Source organism: Falco peregrinus, chromosome 4, assembly GCF_023634155.1.
Source record: "Falco peregrinus isolate bFalPer1 chromosome 4, bFalPer1.pri, whole genome shotgun sequence".
NCBI lineage: Eukaryota > Metazoa > Chordata > Aves > Falconiformes > Falconidae > Falco > Falco peregrinus.
The window spans coordinates 64750745-64777732 of NC_073724.1; the positions used below are offsets into that span (position 1 = coordinate 64750745).

At 41.7% G+C, this 26988-nt stretch overlaps 1 protein-coding gene across 1 annotated transcript in view; it reads right to left on the reverse strand.

The window, feature by feature from the left end:
- The window catches only part of TM9SF2 (transmembrane 9 superfamily member 2), a 31504-nt gene extending 10681 nt beyond the window's left edge, over positions 1 to 20823 (reverse strand). Inside the window, exons 1-11 of the mRNA XM_055802090.1 lie at positions 20509 to 20823; positions 17015 to 17082; positions 15890 to 15983; positions 15030 to 15157; positions 7604 to 7733; positions 5907 to 6031; positions 4912 to 5023; positions 2295 to 2374; positions 2093 to 2201; positions 1837 to 1969; positions 1481 to 1600 (exon numbers count right to left, since the gene is read on the reverse strand). Of these exons, the coding sequence (XP_055658065.1) occupies positions 1481 to 1600; positions 1837 to 1969; positions 2093 to 2201; positions 2295 to 2374; positions 4912 to 5023; positions 5907 to 6031; positions 7604 to 7733; positions 15030 to 15157; positions 15890 to 15983; positions 17015 to 17082; positions 20509 to 20637 (1228 nt within the window). The 5' untranslated portion in view covers positions 20638 to 20823. The remainder of the gene's footprint in view (positions 1 to 1480; positions 1601 to 1836; positions 1970 to 2092; positions 2202 to 2294; positions 2375 to 4911; positions 5024 to 5906; positions 6032 to 7603; positions 7734 to 15029; positions 15158 to 15889; positions 15984 to 17014; positions 17083 to 20508) is intronic.
- Between the last annotated feature and the right edge of the window lie 6165 nt (positions 20824 to 26988).

Sequence of the window (26988 nt, forward strand, 5' to 3'; positions counted from 1 at the left end):
CTTCAAGAGTCAGAAGTGATTATGGTTAGAGTGATTTTAATTAAGTTTCTATTTCTTCATAAAATCTTGGTAGAACATAGCACTGGTTATTATGATTAACCATTTAATTTCAACTCGGGTTTCACTTTTTAAATGCTATGTTAAAAAAAAAGACCCACCCCTTTTAAAACTGGATATCCATCTGATTTGCATTGCAGTTTATGTCTCACATTATTTGTATACTATAAGGAGAAACATTCATGTTTACATGCTCTATGCAATGTATGGACCACCTTGTGCTATAACAAGAATATCTCTGCACCAGTCACTCACTGTCTTTGTAGTTAAACACAATATTCAAGTATCAACTGAATTATTCCCATTAAGTGTAATTATTACTAACTACCTCTCCACCAAAGACACAGGATTCAATTTACCATCAAGACAATTCAAAATATCCTTCAAAACACATAATATTCACGTAATATAAAGAATACTTCTGTCCTCAGTTATGCTCTTAGTCTAGAAGTCTCTTTCCATTTAAGTCTAATTGGCTCAAGGATTAGGAAAAAGAATAGTTCACTATCATGTCACTACCATTGTGGAAAATTCCTTACAAAATACAAACCCTCTTTCCCCAGTGGTTCTCCACACATGAAAATTACAAAATGGTTAGAATGAAGAACTCCAATGGCTACTGCCAGGCTGAAGTTCAGAAATAAATTCCTTCTCTAGTCCCTTATGTTCAGAACTAAAATAGTCTGAAGGATCCAGTTCACCCAGTCATAGAGTCTTTTACCTTTAGTAAGGTAATTAAAACAAGCTGTACTTCACCTTAAAGTAAACCAGAGGGTACAGCAGCAGTTCGAGGTTGGTAGGCAGGCCTTGAAACATTAGCTAGCTGGGATTAGTGAAGGAAAACAGTATCAACCAACCACTGTCAGGTGCCCAAACACCACTGAGTTGATTTCTGCAACTACAGAACACCTAATAATCCTTCCCCCTGTGCCCCTGTCACAGTCTGATAAGTACCACTCTCCCAGGGATCTAGGAACTAGCTAAAAAGAGGCAACAAATCTCAGGCATGCAAGAACAGAGGTTCTTGACTGGGGGAGAAAAAAATAAAATGAAATAAAGTAAAAAGTTACCAAGCAACACTGATAGTTAAAACTAAATGCAAGTTAACATTGTGCCCCCCCACTGTAGGAAACAGAAGTACAAAACTGTCTGATGTAATGAGCTTAGTACTAGTAAAATGGAATTTGGTTCCCAGTTCCATAAATACGTAGTAGCAAGAGCAAATCAAGGTCTTCAGGCATGAACATCAAACCTAATCTAACTATGTCAGTGTTCTATGTGTTTTCTGTTGTTAAGGTATGTACATTTCTCCAACTTACCCTAAGGGAAACTACAAACAGTACTGCAAACTAAAAGTCAGTTCTGTGATGATAATTTACTTTAATGAACTTAAGCCTTGTCATTTTAAATAACGTTTACTCACATTTGTAGAATCTGGCAGCAACATAGCCAGCTGGAGTTCCAAGTAGTACCCACAAAACTACAGCACAAGTCATTAGAGCTCCCCGGTTAGCAGGTGACAAAAATCCCAGGCAAGCAAAAACTGAAACAGAAGACACACAATTTTAAAATTAACTATACATTTGACTTAAAGCCAGTATATCAGTTATCTTAAAAACTATGCATACTAAGTTGCATGTCGACTGTATCAGCTCAGCTGTTTCTAACGTTAAGACTTCTTTCTAGACAAAAACTATACCACTATTTTTACTAGTACTATGCAATTAACAGTGAAAAATCATCTGTACTCAACTAACTCCTCTCCACTCCATTACTTACACAGGGTAACAAAAGTCATTATTAAGATCTGTGTGCCAGAGCCTACAAAAACAGACAACAGCATTCCTTTTCTTGGGGGCCTGAAAATATCACCATGAACCAGTTTCCAGCCAAATTCTTCCTGAGCATCTTCCTGTAAAGGAAATACACCTGTTTTAATACAGTAGATTGCCATTTAAATAGCCTGTTACAGAAAAACATTTAGCTGAAAAAATTACATTCCAAATAAATTTTAGGAGGTACATTTTAGACTTACAGTGGAATCCATCTGATTGTATCTTGCGATGTCTTTATGCAGTGTCCTCAACATAATCATAGCTACCATTCCAGACAGAAAGAGGACAATCACCAAGGAGTTCATAATACTGAATTAAAAAAAAAAAATTACAAAAATCATCATTCAAATTGCAGTATATACACTTCAGTAAAGTACACTTGAAGACAAACTTTCTTCTCACCTAAACCACTGGATATGAGTGTGAGGCATGGATTCCAAAATATAATCCCATCTTGATGCCCACCTTATATTTTTTTCTTCCTGAAAGATTAAATACATCAGTTTCAGATACAGTCAGTATCCAACTTGTACATTTACAAGTGGATGTTCATGCAAAGCAATCGTAAGTCTCATGACAAATTGGAAATTTCATGTTGCATGCCTTAAAGAGAATAGGCTACTAATGGCTACCTAGAACTAACCTAAGATTTGACCATACAATCTAAACCAAAGTATTTTCTGAATAGTATTGAGCATCCATGTCTTAAAGCATAAAGGCCTATCAAATTAATTCAATTGTGCTTCCTCCCTTCAAGAATTACATAATTCATCTGGAATTCAAATAAAGAGCAGAATAATAAAAGAACATGCATTCCTTAGCATAAGGCAACACACAGATGCTGAGAAACTAAACTCTGCTATATAGTCTCCAGCATAATATTCTACTTTCTAGATAGTACTCTGTGCAAATTATCCTTTGCTTTCATATAACATCGTTTCAGTACCAACTACCAATCCAGTTACGTGCAGTTTATACTGCAGAACAGATGGGGAAACAATACTACAGAACTTACACTGTTCGTAGAGGGGAACAAATAATTCCTTCAGGCATTTCAACAGATTATACTTACTCAGACTGAACATTCAAAACTTCAAAAAACTTTTATTTTGCAGAGTAAACATGAAAAAAAGAATAAACAGTGCTGATCAACCTGAAGATTGCTATTAAACCATAAACGCTAGTAACAATAAAAATGGCTAGGTGTCTTTCTGACAGGATTTTATTTCCGTAATTTATAACATACCAGAGCAAGAGTGCTCTCCAGTAAAGCCAGGTTTTGAAAATATAAAACCCAGCAAGTTAAAAAATTTAGCCAAGATAACGTATCTAGTTCACTGAGACTATAAAACTAGGTCTCAAAGCAAGCAATCGGTATCAATGGTTCTAGGACAGAATCGCATTTTTCCCCATACCTACACTGCCTTTTTTCTTGTCTTCCTGAGATTACTTGATCCGCCAACCTATTGGAATTTCAGAAGATGACCTTCAAGTGATGCAACACTGTGCACGGGACACTAACACACACAGAGCTGGGCACGTAATTGTTTTTGTAAGAGAAACACTCTAATAGCATGAAGCTAAGGTCATTCTTAATTACTAATTTCTCACAGGTTTCCAGAAGTACTTGCTTTTCAGATTACACATCAATTTCAGCATCGTAACTGATATAATTCCTCAAAATAGAATTATTACGTCATCCATAATATAACCCCTTCTGAATATTTTTCTCATCCCATTTATTGTATTTTGAACTTTATGATGTAATCCAATACATTACTAGAGCAAAGAATCATCATGGTAATTCTACAAACACTGCTATATCAGCTTATAAGAAATAAGAGGCGTTCATGCATGGGATACTGTGGCAATATAATGATATTTTAAGACCAGCGTGTTACTGCATACTTCTTACAGCAGTGGTGGCGGATCCTGCACCCGAACTCAATGCTACCCTCCAATTAACTTTAAAGATCAACTATTTAGTCTCCATTTTGCCACAGCTGAACTGAATCTTACAGGCAGGCTACAAGTCCAGAATTAAGAAAGATATATGAAAAGCCTTGATATAACAACGGCCTATCATTTTGAAAGACACCATTGATCTTGCAATCAGAACAAGAAAAAGGTTAAACAAAAACAAAAAATTGCCTTATTGCTATTTTTTAATCTATTCATCTCCAAGATTTTAATTAAAGTCTGTAAATACAAGGAAAGAAAAAAGGAGTAGATTCCTTCATGTCCAGAAGAATCATGGAATTACTGATGTTGAAAATGTGAAAATATGAAAATATGAATTTCTGTGTGTGAACTATCCCTTCAATACATACACAAGCTGTCAAGAAATCCAATCAGTTATAAACTGCACTTTTTAGCGAGTCACTTGCATTTTGAGGTCTTAGACTAATAGGGAAACAGTTTGGGAAAGAGTGGGAAATGTTGGGAAACAATCTGTACAGCAAACTCAATTTAAAAATAAAGAAACCTTTCTTGCTAGTCACCAGAATGAGACATCCTCAAGCATCACTGCTCCCTGCAGTTGCTCAATATACTGCTCCTCTCTTTTTAAATGGAGAACAGAGGAACAAAAGAATACCAGCTTCCTACCCTTTTACTGATTTCCATGGAAGGAAGATCTTGGAGGGGAGACAACTTTTGCAGCAGGAGAGCAAAAAATGATCAGCTTCAACCTACCTACAACAGTCATTTGACGAAACACACAATTTCTCAGACTTAAAGAGCTTGGATAAAAAACAATCTACCAGAAAGCCCAGGTAAACACAGAAAATGTGATTCTTTTTAAAAAAACACATATGCATTTCACATTCAGTGTGTGCTGGGTGGTATACAAACCTGTAAAGTGTGTGGTTAAATCCCAAGCCATCTTTGACATTCCAGTTCAAATAACATTTTAAAACCACAAATTTAGTATTCCGAGATAAATTTTGTCCATCTTTGTAATTCAGAGTATTAATGCATGATTTTGAGAGGTAACTACCACAGAAAGCTTAGTACTCACTTGAAAAGAAACTGAGTATGTGTAAGCAATTTTGACTTCTCCATTAGCCTTATTACTTATATCCATAGGTACTCCTGAGCAATCAGGGTTGTCTGGATGAGTATGCTTATAACTGCGGGAAGAAAAAACACAGAATGAAAGCAGCTTCACTGACAACACCCTTGAGAAAAAATGCATTCATCTTGCAAAAGCATTGATTTCCTCCAGGATTCTTCCCTTAAATTGCTTAAATTTGCTTAAATTGCAAAAATAGTTCTTAATGCCTCATAAAATTCAGAACTCATAAGGAACTTCTTGATACTTGAACTTCTTAAAAGTTGTCTCTTCTAAACAGAAAACTATAGAGAGCACAGTCTCAAAAACAGAGCACCAAAAATTAAAGAAGTGTGAGTACTGCTGAGAACATCGAAAACACTCGAGAAGTTACAACAGAATTACTAATTTCTGCCAGAAAAAAATACTTTCATTATGATGCTGGACCAACAATGCAACAAGCTCAGCTATACCAAGAATACAAAAGAAAGGAAAGACAAGATGCTAAGAAATAACAAAACAGTCATCAGTTGTGCAAAAGCCACATAGTCACCAGAACAATTGACAAATATATTTGTGAATTCATTCAGTTTGAATCCTCATTGCTGAAAACATCAAATGTTGCACTCCGATTACTCCTGCATCAGGCACTGGCAGCCTATTCTGTCACAAAACAAAATGCTCCCCAGTAGGTAAATGAGGGCTGCTTCACAGAACACACACCACTTCCAGGTTTTAGTTTATCTTTTTTTGGCCCAAATAGGAAATAGTGCACGAAGTCCTATCAAATCCAGAACAAAATTATGTTAGACTGTCCTACATTACACTATATCAATTGACAGGAAAGCTAATCTACTCGTCATGTATCTGAAAACATTTTTGACTAGCAACAGGTCCCCAGATCAAAGCAAGTATCTTGGGATGGACCACTGTTTGATGACAAGTTACTTATGAGTACCAACCTTTTTGGTTCAAGTTTAGCAGCAACTAGTCTTGCTCCCAGAGCTTCATTTTCCACAACGTGGTAATATATTTTTATGTCAACATGGTTGAAGATATAAAAAGTATCTTTTTCATGAAATTCTGACTGCAATGATAAAAGATGATGTTAAACAATCAAAAAGGACATCATAAAAGCCTTAGACAGAAGCTTACATAACAGAATTTTAGACTGCATACATTTTTTCTGTCAAGAAGTTCTCCTACAAAAATAAAGCAGAATTCTGAGAATACAAGGACAGTAACATGCTTCCCTGCATTAAGACGACAAATTAGACAAGTTAACATTAAGAACTACTATAACTGAAAAGTAGAAAAAGTATTTCAATATAAAACATATTTATAAATTTAAATATAATTATTATTTCAGTAACTGAAGATGTTCTATTTTATTTAATTGAAGTAGCAAACAATAGATAACTATGCAACAACTTTCATATCAGAAGGGTATTCAAAAGCATCAGCTATTTTAAAATGTGTGTATTTTTCATAGATTAAACAGAACCTTCCAAGACAAACAATGCAGATAATTGCTCTCTGTGATCGCACCGCCCTGACATTTGAAACCAAAGATGCACAAGAATGAACTGCAAGCAGCAGCCATAAATGCTGAATATAAATCTCAGGTGAAGGGAAACATCAGCTTGGAATTTGGTCAGTTAAGGAGGCTTTTAAATCACAAGCATTATGTCTACCGAATTGAACTTCTTTACAGTTCTATCCCCACCCCTTTCTACAAAGCACCCTAATTAGAGAATAGTTATGTAGATGTTATATAGATGAAGTGCTCTTCTACAGTCCTTCAATTACTCCAAAGGTTATTTTCCTCTTACTAAAAACAAGTATTTAAAAAAGATTAAAAGAATATAGCCAGATTACATATCTGATCATAAATGCATCCATTCATATGGAGCCTCTGAAACCAATTAATTATGGAGGCATGGAAATAAAATTGAAAACAGCAGAAACTGTTGGTTTGGTAAGATCCATTAAGTAAAACCAACTCATCTGATAAAACCAAAAACCTGTTCCAGGTTCTCAGTGACCTCTCCACGGAGTTTTGTGGTAATCTAGACACCCTGGACTTTCTATTGCATTCTTATTTCCATAATGCTTACAGTGCATTCATCTGGACCTCCACCCATTAATCCAGCAGATCTGTCTCTCACAGTTTTGTTCACTCAGAAATTTTATATTCTGCCTTCTTCCATCAGCCCACACAGTTTTAGGGAAAGCAATCCTTCTGGAAGTATTAATTTCCATGCAGTGGTACATATATATCAATGAAAACCTGCTTCCATGAAAACACCTTTATACCACAAAAATGTAAAGTCCAAGCCTTCAAATGTTTAGGAAACGAAGGATGACATGTTTTTTTTTTCTCCTTCATCCTTTAAACGTATTAATGTTATGCATGTTCACCTCCTCTCTGTCTTTCAGAGCCCTTCTGTATTATGCAACAGAAGGAACCAAAGTTCTTAGGCTTAGGTGAGGCTTACAAATTGTGGTACTTGCAGAGATAACAAAACACCTAGTTTTAGGCAACAAGAGTTCTTAAGATAGTGAGAACTCACCATAGAAACATGACATAGGAGAAATGCCAGTCTTTAAATTAGTAAAAAGGGGGTTTTAAAAAATAATAATAATTGCATAAACATACATTAATAACACAGGCATCTTTTGGACGGCCATCTTCTGTAATGTAACAGCCAATGGGAAAACCAGGATTGCAGAACCTCTGACCATCTTCAACATCATAACACCAGGTCACAGGCATGTTGTCCACAATCCTGTAAGTGGCATAGTGACATTCCACAATCTTTCAAAATACACAGTATAATGGAAACAAAACCAGATTAATATTAATCTAACTTTGCTACATTCATTACTGGAAGCTTTAACTACAAGAATACTTCTTTTAAATCTTAACCCATGAAATTACACTGATTGCCAATCCAATTTCCAGATGAGATAAAAGCATGCAGCTCTTCAACTGAAACTTTATCTTTTTTTACGAAAAAAATATTTTAAAAATCAATCTATTTCTTTAGAAGGTGCCTTGGAAGTAGGAGGCTTACTCTGTGACCACCAAAACATTCTATTCACTGGACTAGTTTCTGAAGTCCCCTTATAGCCCAATACATAAAACTCCCACTCCAAAGTCCTAACAACTTCATTATGTTGTCTTTTAAAATGACCAAAATCATCCACTAAACCAGCTAAAATGAACTTGATAATTTCAAGTTTAAGACAAAACACACACAAAAAAATACGTCTACACACATATTAATTCTCCAGCTTCCTCATTGATTTTCCATTGCAAAATACATTTTTCATGGCACTTTAAGCTAAAGTGCAAGGAGTTTTTTGTTCTTTTTTTGGTTTGGTTTGGGTTTTGGTTTTGGTGGGGGTTTTTTGCTATTTAAGTGAATTCCTGACCACTGACCTCAGCTGGAGTTCCCTGAGAGTATGCAGTATTTTAACTAGATGGTTTACATGAGTAAAAAATTGTAAGCCACCACACAGTTGGGAAAGCAATCACTTTCAAACCTCCCTCCATTGTCTACCTGCTGCTTTTATTTTATTGCCTCCCAAGATTTATATTCATATTAGCCATAAATCCTGAGCCCAGCAGGTTTATAGTTCAGTTTCAATGAAAAATTTCTGGAGGAATCCCACAACTCCATGAGCTGCAGAAAATTGTAAGACAGTAAGACAAGTATCCAACATGATACAAACAGTAGAAATGTCAAAACCAAACCCATACTTACAAACATAGAGAAAAACACCCAAAATAGTGCCCTGTCCCTCTGTAAGAGGAACTACTAAAAAAACCCACACCCGTTCCTTTATGTTATAAAATGTTTTAACTAGCTAAAACATAAATCCCAAAAGAAGTAATTCAACGAATATTTAAAATTCAGCAGCTGCCTTTAGGGCAACACTAATTGCTTTAAGGCATGTTTTTAAAGGTCTATTAATAAACTTCACACATGAAGACATGAGACAAGTGCCACTTCTTGAAAAAAGAAATCCCACTGAAAGTTAACAACATACAGTTTTTGTAAAACTTATCAAGCTACTGAATATCCTTTACAATTACATGTCTTATCATTATAACCACTAGGCTATTAATGTTAACAGATACCTGATAACACCTCATTAGGAACTTTTGAATCCCTAATTAAGCACAGGAATTATGACTCCAGACAACAAACCCAAAGCATTATTTAGTCTGTTGTGTATTGTAACAGTCTCTAAAGTAGCACTATTTCTTAAAGCACACCAACAGATGGGGCTAAAAAGAGCTGCTGCACCTGATGCCTTTGTTCACACAACATGAAGAGATCCCCATCACCCCTACCATTAGCTATCAGGCAGAAGTAGCAATGTTCTTAGCTCATACTGATACAGTGGAAGAGGTGAAGACAGGCCCTCCAAAACCACAGTTTCCAGGTTCTCAGGAGACTCCAAAGACTATCACAGTCACAGGCAGCATCAATGTCAACCAAATCCTATTCGCTTCACCATGTTGCTATGAGGTCCAATTGAGTTGCTAGTTAGGAGTTATTCCAGGTGCGGATTCATTACACTTGGACCGTATTGTATAAGGCCAATTGTATGAGGTTCAACTAGAAGTGCTGGGTCCTGCGCTTGGGTTACACCAGCCCCACACAGCACTACAGACTTGCGGCAGAGCAGCTGGAAAGCTGCCCGGTAGGAAAGGACCTGGGGGTGCTGGTTGACAGCCAGCTGGACGTGAGCCAGCAGTGTGCCCAGGTGGCCAAGGCCAGCAGCATCCTGGCTTGTGTCAGAAACAGTGTGGCCAGCAGGGCCAGGACAGTGATTGTCCCCCTGCACTCAGCACTGGTGGGGCCGCACCTCAAATCCTGTGTTCAGGTTTGGGCCCCTCACTGCAGGAGGGACACTGAGGTGCTGGAGCGTGTCCAGAGACGGGCAACGGAGCTGGTGAAGGGTCTGGGGCACAAGTCCTGTGAGGAGCGGCTGAGAGAACTGGGGTTGGTTAGCCTGGAGAAAAGGAGGCTGAGGGGAGACCTTACCACTCTCTACCACTACCTGAAAGGAGGTCATGACAAGATGGGTATCAGCCTCTTCTCCCAAGTATAACAAGCAATAGGAGAAGAAACAGACTCAAGTTGCACCAAGGCAGGTTTAGATTGCATATTAGGAAAAAATTCTGCACCAAAAGGGTTGCCAAGCACTGGAACAGGCTGCCCAGGGAAGTGGTTGAGACACTGTCCCTGGAAGTATTTAAAAGAAGTGTAGATGTGGCACTTAGGGACATTGTTAGTGGTGGACTTGACAGTGTTAGGTTATGTTTCTATTTGGTTTGTGTGTCAAGGTTTTGGTAGTGGGGGTGGCTTCTGTGAGAAGCTGCTAGAAGCTTCCACTATGTCCAACAGAACCAATACCAGCCAGCTCCAACACGGACCTGCTGCTGGCCAAGGGTGAGCCCATCAGCAACAGTGGTAGCACCTCTGGGCTAATATATTTCAGAAGGGAAGCGGGAGTGGGGTGGGGAGCAAGGAAGTGGTGCAATGGCAACTTCAGCCAGAGAGAGGAGTGAAAATATTCGCGAGAAACAACAACTGCAGATACCCAGGTCAGGGAAGAAGGAGGGAGAAGAGATGCTCCTGGTATCAAAGCAGAGATTCCCCTGCAGCCCATGGAGGTTCACAGTGGAGCAGATACAGGCTGTGGAAGACCCCACACCAGTGGAGATGGATGCCCGAAGAAGGCTGTGATCCTGTGGGAAGCCCACGTGGGAGCAGGCTCCTGGCAGGACCTGTGGGCCCTGTGCAGAGAGGAGCCCACGCTGGAGCAGGTTTGCTGGCAGGGCTTGTGACCCTGCGGAGGACCCATGCTGGAACAGTCCGTTCCTGAAGAGCTGCACCCTGTGGAAGGGAGCCATGCTGGAGCAGTTCTTGAAGAATGTCAGCCTGAATGGCAGACCTCAGAAAGCTATGATCAATGGCACAGAGTCCAGCTGGAGCCTGTAGCCAGGGGTGTTCCCCAGGGGTCACTGCTGGGTCCAGTCCTGTTCAACATACTCATCAGTGACCTGGATGAAGGGACAGAGTGTGCCCTCAGCAAGTCTGCTGATGATACAAAGCCGGGAGCAGCGGCTGATACCCCTGAAGGCTGCACTGCCGTTCAGAGAGACCTGGACAGGCTGGAGAGCTGGGCAGAGAGGAACCCAATGAAGTTCCACAAAGGCCAGTGTAAGGTCCTGCCCGTGGGGAAGAACAACCCCGCACACCCGTACAGGCTGGGGGCTGACCTGCTGGAAGGCAGCTCTGCGGAGACGGACCCGGGAGTTCTGGTGGACAGCAAGTTGCCCCTGGGCCAGCAGTGTGCCCTGGTGGCCAAGCAGGCCAGTGGGTTCCTGGGGTGCATTAGGAGGAGCGTGGCCAGCGGGTTGAGGGAGGTGATCCTCTGCCCTAGTGAGACTGCATCTGGAGTACTGTGTGCCATTCTGGGCTCCCCAGTTCAAGAGAGACAGGGAACTGCTGGAAAGAGTCCAACAGAGGGCTACAAAGATGGTGAGGGGCCTAGAGCCACCTCCCTTATAAGGAAAGGCTGAGAGAGCTGGGCCTGTTTAGCCTGGAGAAGAGAAGATGAAAAGGGCATCTTACCAATTTCTACAATTATCTTAAGGGTCAGTGTCAGGAGAATGGGGCCAGGCTCTTTTCAGTGGTGCCCAGTGCCAGGACAAGGGGCAATGGGCACAAACTGAAACACAGGAAGTTACATCTGAATATGAGGAAAAACCTCTTTACCTCAAGGATGACACAGCACTGGAACAGGCTGCCCGGAGAGGTTGTGGAGTCTCCTTCTCCGGAGGTACTCAAAACCCACCTGGACATGATCCTATGCAACCTGCTCTAGGTGACCCTGCTTCTTTTAGTGGGGCTGGACTAGGTGATCTCCAGAGGTCCCTTCCAAGCCCAACCACTCTGTGATTCTGTGGGAAGCTCTCACGTTGAAGAAGTTCATGGACAACTGTCTCCCATGGAAGGGACCCCACGCTGGAGCAGGGAAAGAGCGTGAGAAGTCCTCCTCCTGAGAAGGAAGGAGTGGCAGAGACAATATGTAATAAACTGACCGCAACCCCCATTTCGCATCCCGCTGCGCCACTGTGGGGGGAGGACGTAAAGGAAACAGGAAGTGAAGTTGAGCCCAGGAAGAAGGGAGGTATGGCGAGAAGGTGTTTTAAGATTTGAATTTATTTCTCATTACCCTACTGTGATTTGATTCATAATAAATTAAACCAGTTTCCCAAGTAGAATCTGTTTTGCCCACGATGGTAATTGCTGAGCGATCTCTCCCTGTCCTTATCTCGACCCATGAACCTTTTATTGTATGTTCTCTCCCCTGTCCAGCTGAGGAAGGGAGTGATAGAGTGGCTTTGGTGGTCACCTGGTGTAGAGCCAGGGTCAGCCCATCACACAGTTGGGCTTGGTGACCCTAAAGGTATTTTTCAACCTAAATGATTCTATGATTCCATATTTGGAATTTTACCTCCATAATATATGCTAGAGATACCTCTTGCTTTCGTTAGTATTTTAATTTCATTATCAAAACCAGGTAAAGCATTAATCTACTGCAAATGAGTTTGGCTGGAGTTAAGGCTTTCCCTTGCATCTTCTGCAGCAAAGACATACTGAGCTGCCTTCAAGCAGCAATGCTGGAACAAATTGATGGTTTAAGATGCAAATCATTTTTCACAGTTAATCTTCAAATTTAAAATGACTTGAAGAGATTATACATGTGGGCAAATATGCTATACAAAGGTGTTCTTATATGTCTCCCAAGAACATCTGGTTATGAACATTGTCAGCCAAGATACCAGTATGGCTGTTGAGTCCAATTCAGTATGTCAATTCCTAATCTTACTAAGTGGCTTTTAAAACCTTAAAAGTACTTTGCACCATCTGTGTTCCCCAGGAATTTTATGATAAATTGAAGCTGGATAATAAACCTCCACTAAATCCTCACTTATGCTACCTTGCTGATCCCTGTACAACATACCCCTGGACCACACATCATTCATCACAAAATCCAGCCACTTCCATTTTGTGAAGCTGTGGCTGAGAAGGATTATCATTACCAGACAGACATAAACAGGGGTTCTTCACGCCACTAGTTCTAAAGTTTTAGGGCAGTGGGCGTAGCAAAAAAATTAAATGTAGAAGTGCTATTAAAAGAACTAAGAATATATATATATAGTACCCTAAATTTAAAGGTAAGCTTTCACACTGAAACACAGAACTACATCTAACTAAAATCTGAACATTCCTGTCAAGTTAGTCATACCATCTAAAAAATATATTTAAATACACTAAACACATTTGTAATACAGTTTAAATCTAAGGGGGTGGGGGTGTGGAAACAGTCTAAAGTACTTGTCTGTGTGATTAGTTTTACATAGGTCTGTTTCAGTTTCTGTCAGCTTAAGTTTCAAGTTTTCCTAAAAAAAATTTATTTCTTTCAAAGAGTGACAGGATTATACCCTTGGGAAACTATTTTTCATCTATACACTAAAACATACACAAACTTTTAAAGCTGAAGCTTTATGCCAGACCAACATGCATCAGTGAAATGCAAAGTGGTGTAAATATTATAAATATATGCAGTATTTAATAGGAATATAACCAAATCCAGCATAGTTGAAGCTCTACCTATTTCAGCATTAGGTATATACACTTTGAATCCCTGCAAACGTAGCTGTACCTTTCAGGGTTTCTTTATTACTTCCTGGTTCACCTATGTGAACATATGGCTATTGCCTGTGAATCCTTCTGACCTGATCTGTCAGCTTCCAACTACACCAATTTTCAAGAGGTTCCCAGAAAGATTTACATCAGCAAGCCATAGTTTATCCCTGAAAAGGGATACCCCACATCAGTTCCCAAGAACTGTAGAAAATGCACTCATTGCCTTTCCAGCACAGGTAGCCATTTCAAAACCAAAGAAATGGAATGTGGCATGACAGAAAAACATTTAATGACAGTGGCAACATTTGATATTTCAACTGCATTTTTACTAACATACCCAGAAAGTTTTAATCTAACTAGACGAAGAACAAAATGTTTGTTTCTGTGAAACAGGGAACACATATTTGGAACCATATGGGCAACACTGGTTAATCATGCTCATGTATTACTTGCAAAGACACACCACAGGAACTCTGACAACCTCATCCCAAAGTTGTTCCTTCCACCCAAAGGCTGCTTTAGCACAGCATACCAACATACAAAAGCACTATATGAACACTGATAGCGTGGCTGGGTATTTTCAGTCTCAAGATGGAGACTGCTCAAAACATTTTCCAGCTCTCGGATGTCGGTGCAGAGCGTGGTGACAATCCTAACGGAAAATCAGCATGAGATTCAGCCGACACTTCAGCCCTGCCCCACCCTTAGTGCCCACTGGAAGAGGACCTCAACGAACAAACAGAAACAGAGCCCCAGCACGCTCCAAGATGACTCAGACGGTTACACAAGGACTCAGGAAAGGACCAAGTATTTATGAGTTTCTCAAAATTATTTCATTGATTAATTTTCACTAACCACCTTTCACTTCCATATTCTATAAGAGAAACAAACTTTGCATAAAACTTTTGGAACCATTGATCCAATCTCCTGGACACTGCGTTTGAAGGGGAATGCAAAGGCTCTCGAGGAAAACAAAGACAACACAGTAACAGAATGAAGGTCCCTTAAGACTTTCCTCAAGCTAGGGCAGGATTAACTTGTACATTTACAGATGCAAAGAAATAGCAGTATTTTACAGTAAGCACGGAGGCAGCATAAAAAACACACAAGGCCTTGTGTTTGAAAACAGACTGATTTTCATTATACCAGGTGCTTATCCTTCAAGTGAAAGAATTTTTTTATGAAGAAAAACAATGTAACATGTCTTGCAAGAACAGAAGGGGAACAGATTCAGTGCAAATACCTAGTGTTCAATCTGTATTACTTCGCAAACACAAAATGATAACCTAAATTTAATTAACACCAAAATACTAGGCTAACCATTTATGAATTTTGATATCAACTTACCAATGATGTTGATAATTCAGTAGCATACTTTTTTTCAAAAAGTCTAATTTCTGTTTATCTTCTGGCTTTGTGGTATCATATGTTTTTGTACAAACAGATTTACATGTCTCCTTCTTGTTGAATGTGAACTAAGAAAAATGAAAGACATATGAGCAAAAAACTTCTAACAAACTTTGCATCATTTCAGCATTTAACAAGTTTCTCCCATGCATTTATAATTGCCTGTACTACTATAATAAAACCACCTAACAAATTACGAAGACTACATATATTAACCCTCCAGAGGAGGTTTTTACATCAGTGTGTGCGCTATAAAACCCTCCTGTGGTCACTGTAGGAGCCCTACACTAAGAGCTCCCTGTTACTGGTAAAAACTGTTTTCTGCAACAATTTAACAGACAAGTCATTTGGCCTCACAGCAGCAATGCTGTCCCAGGCAGATTCAATTGATAACTTTCTCTCCTACTACATGTAGGACAGAAGGCAAGAGCTTCAGTCACCAGAAGACAAGCTGGCTAACACCATTTCCAATTCTTCCATTTTACAGCTGTGGTGCTTTCAGATCTGGTTCCAATAAATAATACTCAATTCTCTCTAATAAAGGGACAGCTGAGGAGCAATCAGGTTTTGGCAGGTTCCAAAGAGAGAAGATAACCTCCAGGGCACTTGAGGCTACAGCTTCATGATGCAAAGTGCACAGTTACAATTAGATTAAATTGACAGACTTCTATTATGTGGAATTTCAGATTTTGAACCTCATTGGAGGCAAAGCCCTTGTGAAGAGGATCTTCAAGGTTCTCATCTCCTTTGGTTACATTTGAACGTATGTATTACCGAACACCCCTTGTCAGAGAACAAACCCTGTAAGGAGATGGTTCTATCCTCTCTCCAAACAATACTTGGCCAAGGTTTTCAGAGGGACGCTTCTTCCCTTCCGCTTGACAAAAATCAAACCTGAATTAGAGAAAAGATACAGAAGTTAATAAAATATTCTCAGCTGCAAATATTAGACCTCAAACCGTGCTCCCAAATCAACCCCTTCACCACAAGTAAAGGAACTATACAGCTTTCCTTCTAGACAACAGTTTCTTCCCTGAACCTGCAAAGTGTGAAAATCACAGTCCCATTTTGAAACAAACAAAACAAAACCAATAATCAAACCTCTTAATCAGCTATTTCAGAGCTCAGTTTATATGAAACGTAGCATAATAATTTCCTTAAATAATTAGAATTTTCCTGTTTGAACAGGGATTTTAGCCAAGAATTAAACTTTCATAAGAGTTTCATGATGGCTCTGAAAGAAAAGCATGCAGGCCAGATTCTCGGGCAGGAGGAATAATAAAAGCAAAAAAAAAAGCCAAACCAAAAAAACCCACACACATTTTTCCAGCCTAATTTCAAGTATATCACATCTGTATGCATTAAAGTGTAGACATAACTAGTGCTTAACCTCTCCAAGGTTAACAGTCAAACTATTCCTTGAAGTAACAACTTTACCTAAAGGTACTAGGCACTGATACATTTTGTGCACTCCTATGCTGTGTACTAAGAAAACATTTAACACCTCATTAAGATAATTGATGGGAAGTTCACACCTCATTACCACTTTAACTCATCTGGCTATAGGCAACTAAAGACAGTAGTAATACTTTGATCTATAAAGTGACAACTAATGCAGAAGAGTAAGTATTATATACACACACACATTTTAAACTGCTAAAGCAGTGATCCGACCTACATGAGGGCCTAAAAATCCAGGCACTACTTCTACAGTATGAGCAAAGACAACTGAGAAGTAAGCAATGTATGCATCTATCTGCTCATTGAAAATTCTGTATCTGCAAACTTATGTCAGCAAAATGGATAGATATTCCTCACTGGCATATTACTGTAGCAAGATCTAGATAATAGTTTTCAGGTAAGTTAAATTCACCTTTTTGGAAGAACTGACAACTACAATGACATAAACAGTATAATATACTTACGCAGTATATTCGTAGGGAAGGACAGACTCTACAGAGTCAAGCCTGTTCACAAACAGCTCGATTCCAGACTGAAAGAGTGGAGATAATCAGCAGTTATATTAAAGCACTTCTTCAATTCCTACAGATATATTTCAACAGATTTGTGTGAATAAGATAAAGGAAAGCTGAAAATGTAAGATTTGTGTAATTATGTCTTGAAATGTAGAATCTATGTGTAATGAACTGTATCTCCTGAGAGCCTAAGTAAAACACTATCTAATCATCACAAAAACAGTGACACGACAAAACAAACCACTTTAAGGCTAACAAAACCATTCAAACTACAAGATAGCAAGGAATCATGCACAAGAATTACCACAGCTGCCAGTGTTTTAATGTACCGTACAGCTGTATTAGTCATCACCACAACTTTGTGTAATAGAAGTCTTAAAAGAACATGAAAAATATAATTAAGCTGCTCCACAATTTTATCTATGTAGCAACTGAAAACTGAACTATGAGGATTTAAACAACGTATTCAGACTGATACACTATTTTAAATTTGAACAGAAGCTCTTTCCAAAGAGAAGGTAAGGATATCCATATTCACCTTCTTATAAAAGTTTATCGATAACTCTAGCAACTCTTGCATAAGAGCGTGAAATTCAGTCTGCTGTGGTTTCATACTAGTTTGGTCTATACACATTAGTTATCGACAGGGTAACCTGCTGCTACAGAAAGGAAGAGGTGTCTCACTGTTCCTTCTTAGTCTCAGAATCCTTTCCCTTATTCTAGTCCCACAGTCCCAGTACACTCCAACTGTTTAACTTACGCTGTTTTTGGCAGTTACCTGCTTGCACAGTAAATCAATTCAACTGGCTAAAACAGTAAAAGACTTACCCCACAAATTTTTAAAGAGCAGTTTTTAGCAGCATGGCAAGTTGAACTGTGTTACTGCGCAATCAGACAAGAGCTGGAGACAGGAAGAGGAAGGCGAGTGCTTTCAGGAACAAGCAAGCCACCTATTTTTTGAATGCTTTCAACAGCAAGCCACCTATTTTCTCACCAAGCAGCAAGAAATTAGACCACCTCAGTTGGTCACAGAACCATGGCCTCAGATTAGCTTTTTTTCATTGGAAGGGCAGATTTAACCGAATGCTCCAATTTTGCATGCAAAGTATAAGCATTACTGTAGATCAGCATCTTTAACACACAGTTTCCCATACAACAGCATGATCCCTTTGGAGTCATCAGTAATTTTTTTAAACTGAGTAAGGATGCTGAATGTTCAGGCAAGAGTTACCATTTCAGTCTGCACAGGTCACATCTCATTTCTGATGATACTTCAACCAGAAACAGGAAAAGCAGCCAAACTGACTTTGCCCAAGCAGATTAGCAAACAGCTTGGAGGAAGGGGGAAAGTCACGAGTCTCATCATTCTTGTACTGTTAGCTATGTGCCCACATGTCCACTAACAACATCCAATGTTGCCAATATAGGACAGGAGATCCACAGAGATTGTAATAGATAAAAGGTACCATTTAGTGGAACTAAATCCTCAAGGCAGAGGAAAGCCCAATATTATTACTGACATCATAATCAACAGTGACAACAGTAAGAAATCCATGAGAATATGTAAAAAATTGTTATCCAGTAAGCTTAGTTTTACCCACTTACGTAAATATTATGATATAGCAATTATCTGATCACATATTGTCTCTCCTCATGAGGGACCAGACTACATTCAGTTGCAGACTACATGGAGAAAACGAGATGTGAAGAGTGATTTAGACTTCTCCATGTGGCTAAGTCTCACTTACTACATAAATTCGCTGGCACGAGGCAGAGAAATATAAGAGGTGGCTAATTTAAAAAAAGATATTTTTGCAGTAATACAGCTGTCAAGGTTATCCTGTAACGTTCAGCTAGCCACTGGTGGTAGATTTACATTACCTAAGCACTTCACATTTACAAAATAATGAGACAAATGTTTTGTACACATTATATGAGGGAAAAAAACATAGAGACATCTGAGAAAGATCACCCCAGAAGTGCCTCAAGTTGGTTACAAAAGACAGTGTGCAATGGTTTACCTGACTTAAAAAAAAAAAAAAAAAAAAAAAATCCTTCTGCCACAATCCTAGCTTATAGCAGGAATAATTAAACACAGCCATGTTCTTCAGGGATGTTGTGAAAAACTACAAACTGCAGCTTGTCTTAGCCTGTATCTGAAGCAAAATAATCCTTAAGAGGGTAGTACAGCACTGCAACAGGTCACCCAGGGAGGTGATGGACGCTTCAGTGCTTGGACGTTTTCAAGGCTTGCTGAAACAAAGGTAGAGCTGAGCTGATCTAGTGTTGGCAACAGTCATGCTTCATGACCTCCTAAGGTCACTTCCAAACACCATTTCTATGATCCTATAAAAAAATGTCCACTGAATGTTTTACTACAACAGAAGCGGCATGGAAACAAGAGTGAAAAAATCCACAGCTATGTATTAGGAGCAAGACTTGGCTGGTCTGAATGGACCAATACACTTAAAGAAGGGAAAAGACACTTCTAGCAACTACGCATCTGTTATATGATTGGCTTATTACCCACTCTACTGGTTCATGACAAGAAAACGGATAAGGTGCAAGGTATTTGCCAAAAGCATACAGTCTAAATAGACTTATTCTGAAGAATCATGGACCAGTGTCTCGTGTAACAGAGATTATAGAGATATTTTAATAATATAGTAATATAGAGAGATTATAAAGTGTGGGATAGCCACTTTCAGCAGCAGAGCAATGGGCCATAAAAGCGACTGGTCTTGAACTTTCTCATTCAAGTCTCAAAGCACACTTTAGTGTAATTTCCACCACAGTAGCTGCAAACAACCTCTAAAGTTCACACAATGGAGCAAAGACTATTGTAAGTACAGACCTCCGACCTGACAACATCCTTACAAACAAGTACTTTGGTTACCTGAACGTTGCTTACCACTTACGTGGGCACAAAAATAAGTTTAAGCTTCACTTGAGGCTCTGGGGCCTAGAAGCCCCTACACTTCAGATTCCTACAGCCAGGAAAGCGTCACTGCACGCCTGCCTTGGTTTTATACCTGCTTGCAGCCACCGGCTGCTGCCTCCTGCCAACAGTCGCACCCAGCCCCAGCTCGACCTGTCGCTGCCAGCCCTCCCGCTGCCTTCCCACACGCATTCAAACGGGCCCGAGAGACCAGCGGCCGGAGCCGCCTCCTCCCGCAACGCCACCGTCACCCACAGCCCCGACCCTGACGATCGCAGGGGGAACTGAAACACGCGTCCCTGTCGCAACAGGCCCTGGGCCGCCTGGCACGTTACAACCAGGCAGCCGCAAACCCTCCAGGAACCCCCCCAGCCCACGCACAGCCCCCCGGCAGGAGGGCTCCAGCCAGGCCGCGCCCCAGCCCGACTGCAGGGGCGCGGGCGGCGCCCGGGCCTCCCCCCTTCCCCTCCCCTCGGCGCGGCGGGCCCCAGCCCCCCGGGCCCACCTTGCACTCGGGCTTCTCCTTGCCGGCCTCGCAGAAGTTGACGGGCGCCAGGCCCGGCAGGTAGAAGGCGGCGGCGGGGAGCGCAACCGCCGCCAGCGCCGCGGCGACGAGGAGCGGCCGCAGGGCCATGGCGGGGCGGCGGGGGGCGCGGCGGGGGTGCGCGGCGGAGGGCGGCGGGGGGAGGGTCCCTGGACGCCTCTGGCGCGCGCCCGCGGCGGCAACGGTCGCGGCTTCGCCTCCCCCCGCCCTGACGGCCGCCACTTCCGGCTTCTCGCGCGCGCGACACGTCACCCCGCGCGGGCCGCCTGACGAGCGGGGAGGGGGCGGGGGCGGGGCTGGCTCGCGCGCCGAGCCCGGGCCGGGCAGTGCGCGTTCCCTTCCGGGGGAGCGCCCGGCCTGCCCCGGTCGCTACGGCAGCGCGGCACCCTCCGGCGGCAGCGGCGCGGCAGGCGGCAGCCACCGCGGCCGGCCCGGCCCTCCCTTCCCCTCCCCAGCGGCCCCAGCCCTCCCCGGGAGCGCGAGGGGCCGCCCCGGCCGCCGAGGAACGGCGGGGGAATGCCCACGGGCCCAGCGGCCGTTCGGGATCCCCGCCTGGGCGGTCCCAGTGACACCTGGCCCCGCTCCCGGTCAGGCAGCGGTGGCTTTCGCGGCTGTTCAGCGGTCTTTGCTCCTTTGAAGATATAGTTGGCCTTTCTAATTCACAAGGGTTCCACTACGGTTTTTAAACTGAACTTGGAGCGAGACCTACCGACGGCTGAGTGGAGCCAGGGAGGAGACGGACAGGTGTCGACTGTGGTGGACATCCATTACAGCTCGGCGTTCGGAACAGCCTGGATCCGCGTTCCCTCGGTGGCACTGATGGCTGCCGTCATGTGGCGTGATCTACCAGGAAAAAATCCCCACCAAAAAAAACCCCAACCCTATAGGAGGGGCAGACGTAAAACTTCTGTTGTCTTGATACTGTGGGAGAGGACATGGCTCTGATTCTCATTTTACCTTTCCCTATTTCCTAATATTTTCCATCGGTTCGGGTTTGTGCAGCTTTAGAAACTCCAAACGACAGCCTCTAATGAAAAATGGTGTTTATAAATGTTGCAGTGTTTCCACTTGTTTCCTTGGTTCTCATAACATCTTTCGTTTCCTTTCTTCCATTTATTACTGGCTTTGGGGGTATACCTGTTGCTCATGTAATCCCATACATAGGCAAGGTCTTTAGGCAGCTAAGGTATTGCTAGTAAAGTCAGTAAGGAAGGAGTGGGGCTGTCAAAGGGATGGCCGGTCTGTATCCTGCAACGCAACATACCAGTGCCTGCAAAAGCAGTGAATGAGATACCTGGGTACAGTGGCTGGCCTGTCCGTGGCAGGGTGGAGCTTCACGGTGGTTAATTCACGTGGCATCCAGCCAGATGCAGGGCTGAGCTGAGCACCTAAGCCCTGGGCCACATAATGTAGTCCTTAGGTAAGGTTATTTTGCAATATTTTTATGTATTTTCTACATTACATAAGCTGTGCGTCATTTTAGATAAATACATTTTAATTATAACATTATATACATCAGGTATTTTTGAACTCTCTACATATTAAAATTTCTGAGTTGTTCATCAACCTTTCTCATTCCTAGGTCTAATTTCGGCTTGTCTCATCCTGTAGATATCCTAAGAGCACAATTATAAGATCAAGCCCTGTGACAAGCACAGCTGGAGAAGAAATCCCAGTTCCCTCTTTTTATTTAAAATTACTCACGGTTAGGGTAATCAGGTTGTAAATGACCCAAGTTCAGTTTCTCTTCTGCCACAAGGGAGTTCAAACGTATCTCCCATTTCCCAGGTTAATATTCCAGGCAAATTACTTTTGTGGGCCTAATTCCATTCCTTTGCATGAGAGAATATTTAAAAGCCTTTGCCCATTTAATCCTCATCTTCCCTGAGAACGCTCCAAAAGCTGCACGATGAGTAGGAGTTGCAGTGTGCTTTGTGACCTGTTTAAATCCCTTGTCTGACTCTGCCCTAGTGACTACAAAACCTGCTGACTCAGAGCAGTTTTTAATGGGTGCTCTGCCAGTTGGTCCAAACAGCATTTCAGTGGATGTGATGCTGTATGCTATGATGCTCCCTCCTCTCTGCTCGACAAAGGTGATGTGGAAAAACAGTTTGTAGGCTGTGTTATTAATTCAATATTACAACTGGTTTTGAGCAACTATAACCATGGGTTATAATCCCAGGAATGGCTATGGTCCTTGAGATCCACTTTCAGCCTGGGCAAACCCCATCTTTTCTAATTTAATGAGATCTTCAGTGGGAAATTGCTTGATAACTTCTGTTTTTAAATTGCCCTGCTACAGGTTTTACAGCCATAGGCTACAATTCAGGGTGTGCGGTTTTTCAGGGTGTGCGGTTTTAGTACCAGAAGAACAAGTATCACAAGTTTTATCATCCGAAATTCCAAGCTTATGCAAGACTGTGAAGTAAAACACAGGAAAAATTACTTTCAAAGATTAATGAACCAACAGAAGCCAAAGTGAAAGAACAGCCTGGGGCTGGGGTTTTTCCTGAGAAATTCTTGTGTTAAGAAAATACAAATACAAGCATATGGAGTGGTAAGAAAGTGCTGGGAAAATAAGTGTCACTTCTTGAGAAATGTTACCCTTCATTTTATCAGAAACTGTTGCAAAGAGCTTTTGCGGCTGCTGTGGTGCTTCTTACCTTTCACTGCTTGTGTCTGGGCTGTGAGGGGTGCCTCTTTCATTTGGGGATTCACAGCTTTCGTAGTTTAGTTCTTCATTTCTGAAACAAACCCTCAAAAGTCCCTTGTATCCTGCAGCTCAGCGGCTAGCGCTTTCTTCCAGCATACTCCCCCTCCTTTGCCTGAGGGCACTGAAACCTGCTTTTCTCACTGTAGGGCCTTAGCAGCCAAGCTGTGGGGCTGTTCCACTTGCTGTGGAACAGATAAACATTCCTTGTTGTGGACGGTGCAAGCACAGTTGTTTCCCCCACTACAGCATTTACAGCCACAGGTTAAAATTCAGTGGTGTGATTTCACTACCAGAGGAGAAGAGTAATACTCTGCTGTGTAATGTTTAGGGTGCTAACTGGATACAGCTAACATTCACTTTACTGCTAATAATAATTTCAACATTTAAAAAAAAAATGTTTAATATAAACTATCTGTTTGCAGCCTGGAACCCAAATCTCCCTTCTTGCAAATGAGTTCCCCTAACAACTAAAATACAGAGTTTCATAAATGAGTGTGCTCTTTTTCTCTCCTGAGACAACCAACAGTAATAACTTAATGACAAATTTCGTATTGTTAGGTAGCCCCTAGACTGGTAGTTTGGTCATTTTTGTAGAAAGCAAGGAGTATGGTTGAGGACCTCATCACATGGAGGTGGAAGCTGAATTCAGGTCCCAGATGGCTGTACTAACAGTGATCACTGGTAAAAAGCTCCCCCTCAGCAGGTATCAAGTGTGTCTGAGAACTTCTCGCCGATGAAACAGGTGAAGGATTATAGTTTGCGAAGGTTGATGCTGCTTTGGCCTGAGGAGGTTTGAGCAATGCAGTCCTGCTAAGCCTAAGGTGCTTCTGCGAGTGATTGGAGCACAACCCTTAGGGAGCTTTGAGCCTGGAAACAGAGGGGGCTGCATGCTTCCTCAGTGGGATGACAGCAGAGCAGGCTTACAGGAGGGCTATGGTTCTGTGCCTGAAGTGGAAGTCGAGCACATCAAGTGCCCTAGGCTTTTTGTGGATCCAAAGCTTCCTTGGCAATAGCAATGTGTCATTGACTACATTACCTGTGAGACTGGTGGGAGTGGAGGCATGACGTGAGCACCCCCTAGTCCACACAGGTGGATGGCAGCATTGTCTGTGAGGCACCGGGACAGAGATCCTGCTGTTTTCCCTCCTTCTTAAGGCACAGTCCTTTGGTGGGTAGGTGTTGGCCTCCTGCAGCTCAGGCCCATTGCAGCGGCCGTGCTGCAACCTGCGAATACTCTGCAGGGCTTGGTGGCATGAGGTGTGCCTCTCCTTCAGGTCAAAGTAGAGCCACGGTGTTCCAGGAAAAGCATATCCTCTTGAACAGCAGCCAATTTACTACCTATGTAAACAGTGCAGCATTTGGACTGGTCACACAGTTATAGAAACTCATCTGGTTGTGCCATTGCTCTCTTTGTTTGGTTTTATGACTTGCCAATCTGTTTGGTTTGGGGACCTTTTTATTTTTAATCTTTGCTCAGGAATTAAATCCAGCAACTCCTGCAACTTTATGACCGGATTCAAATTAATATTTAACGCAAATCCTTTCAGAGATTTGGTGTACTGTAGAGGCCTATGTCCTTTTCCCCACTATTTCATATGGTGCTAGAAACATGCCACCAGTCTGACACCTGACTCTCAAAAAGAGAAAGGGACTGACTGAAAAAAATAGGCAAAGAAGATCTCTGTCAGGTAAAAACCGCTACCAAATAACATCTAAAAAGAAAACACTGAAGACAAGTATACAGCCATCACTGTATATTTAAGGCTAAATTCAGCTTGGCTGACCCCTTTGGCCAAGCAGTAGGGCAGAGCCTTTGGAGAAATGTGTGTGCAAAGAGGGATGCGGCAATGCCTTCCAGCAAACACAAACCAGACTCCTCCAGGAGGGAGAGGGGGCATGTGGCACCAGCTAGTGCTGTCTGAGCACTAACGGCCTTGGGAGCAGCTGCATTTATGACTCTCTTCAGCAGTTGCTATAGGTAAGGTTTCTGTGAGGTCCCTGGTGAATTTTAAACCAGCACAAAAGAAAGCGTGGACAGATTGCTGCCTGCCTGGCCCACATCTCCCATGTTTGGAGTGGGTCTGGTTCAGGCTGCACCAATTAGTTTGTTCAGCCCTCAGTGTGTAGTAATATAATTGCTGTTCACATTAGTACCAATTATAGGGATTGGGAAGAAACAAACCTTTATACAAGAATATGTTTGTGGATAAAACAAAGGGAAATGCTTTCTTTTTATAGCTCCATGAGCCCCAGATCAATTGAGCTGGTTACCTGTTCAGCAGTGAGCATGGTTGGTAATTAATAGTTTCACTGTAAGCTTAAATATCCAAGTTTCCAAGCTTAAATAGCACTCTTGGTGGTTACTGTTTTCTATCAACTGGGAAAAGAATAATCTGTTTGGGTGGCTGGTTTTTTTATTTTTTCCATCAAGAAAAGACTGCTCAGGATCTTTGCAAGAGTTAATATAGATTTGGGGCAGGGGGGGAAGAAAAAATTTGTGTAATAACCTATAACAGAATGAATCTAGCCTGGAAGTGGGAACACACAGACATACGCACAGACGCCATCTGACTATTAGCAATTAATCTGTACTCACATTTCTCAAGTATTCTGTCCTTGCCCTCTATGCTTTTGTGGCCTGACGTATTAGCACATGCAATCAGCCACATTCATTGACAAAGATCTTTACCCAAGTCCAGTTCCTAGTGGTGCATTTTGTACTGTTGCAAAGCAAATCACGTTTATCAAATTCAGATTATGGGAAGCCTTCTGGAACAATGTGGTAAAGGCTGCAGAGCCAATTTCGGATCTGGCTGCTGAAAATCTAGGCAAGAATTATGAAGGTATTGAGGCAGCTAAAGCCTTTTGAGATTCCTGTTTTTCTACTAATTTCAATTGGGAATTATGTGCCAAATTAGGAGCTGAGTGTTCATGTACATTGAGTTTGCATTGTGCTTCTTAGGTCTTAATTTCAGTCCTTGAAATTTGTAAATGGTATGATGGGTATTTTTTGACTCATAGAAAGAGTATTTGTCGTAACCATTTCCCCCCACCAGTACTGCAGCAACTGCTCTGCCTGGTGGTATTCTGCCTGGTATTCAAATCTCTAGCAGGGACTATAGAGCAGTCCATAAAAAACACTGTTTAGAAATGGAGTTTCTCAATAACGCCTTCAGTTTGTGGAATTTTATGCCCTGGGATATGAGGAGGGTTATCTGCCGTAACTTCTCATCCTGCTTTATCAAGCAAGTTTTTGCAGTTAGTGATCTAACTGCAACCATGACTGTTCCCCTTAAAGGCTTAAGTCCTTTTAGATTTCAAAATATTTTGGTCTCAGGTATGAAACAGTGAAATGACCTTGACAAATAAATGATTAATTATGTAAGAATAAGCTTTTTATTTGTTTAAAATCTGGAGGTTTTAAGCTTCATTCCCTCCTCCAGTATTGAAAAAAGGGGTAGATGGCAGAGCCCAGTTTCCCTACCCTGCGTCACGATGCTTCTCTCATGACTATTCCTTACACTAACCCATCTGAGGAAAAAATCTCAGTCCTGGTATCAATCAAGCTCTGAGAATTATTCCTATATATAAAAAAAATAATCCTGAGCTGGTGAAAAGGCATCCTCTAATACACAGGATTTTCAAATAGTGGAGAAAGCGGGACTGGGGCAAAGTGATTCTGGAGTGATAGTGTCCCTACCTACCCCATGAGACCTAACCTGCGCTGA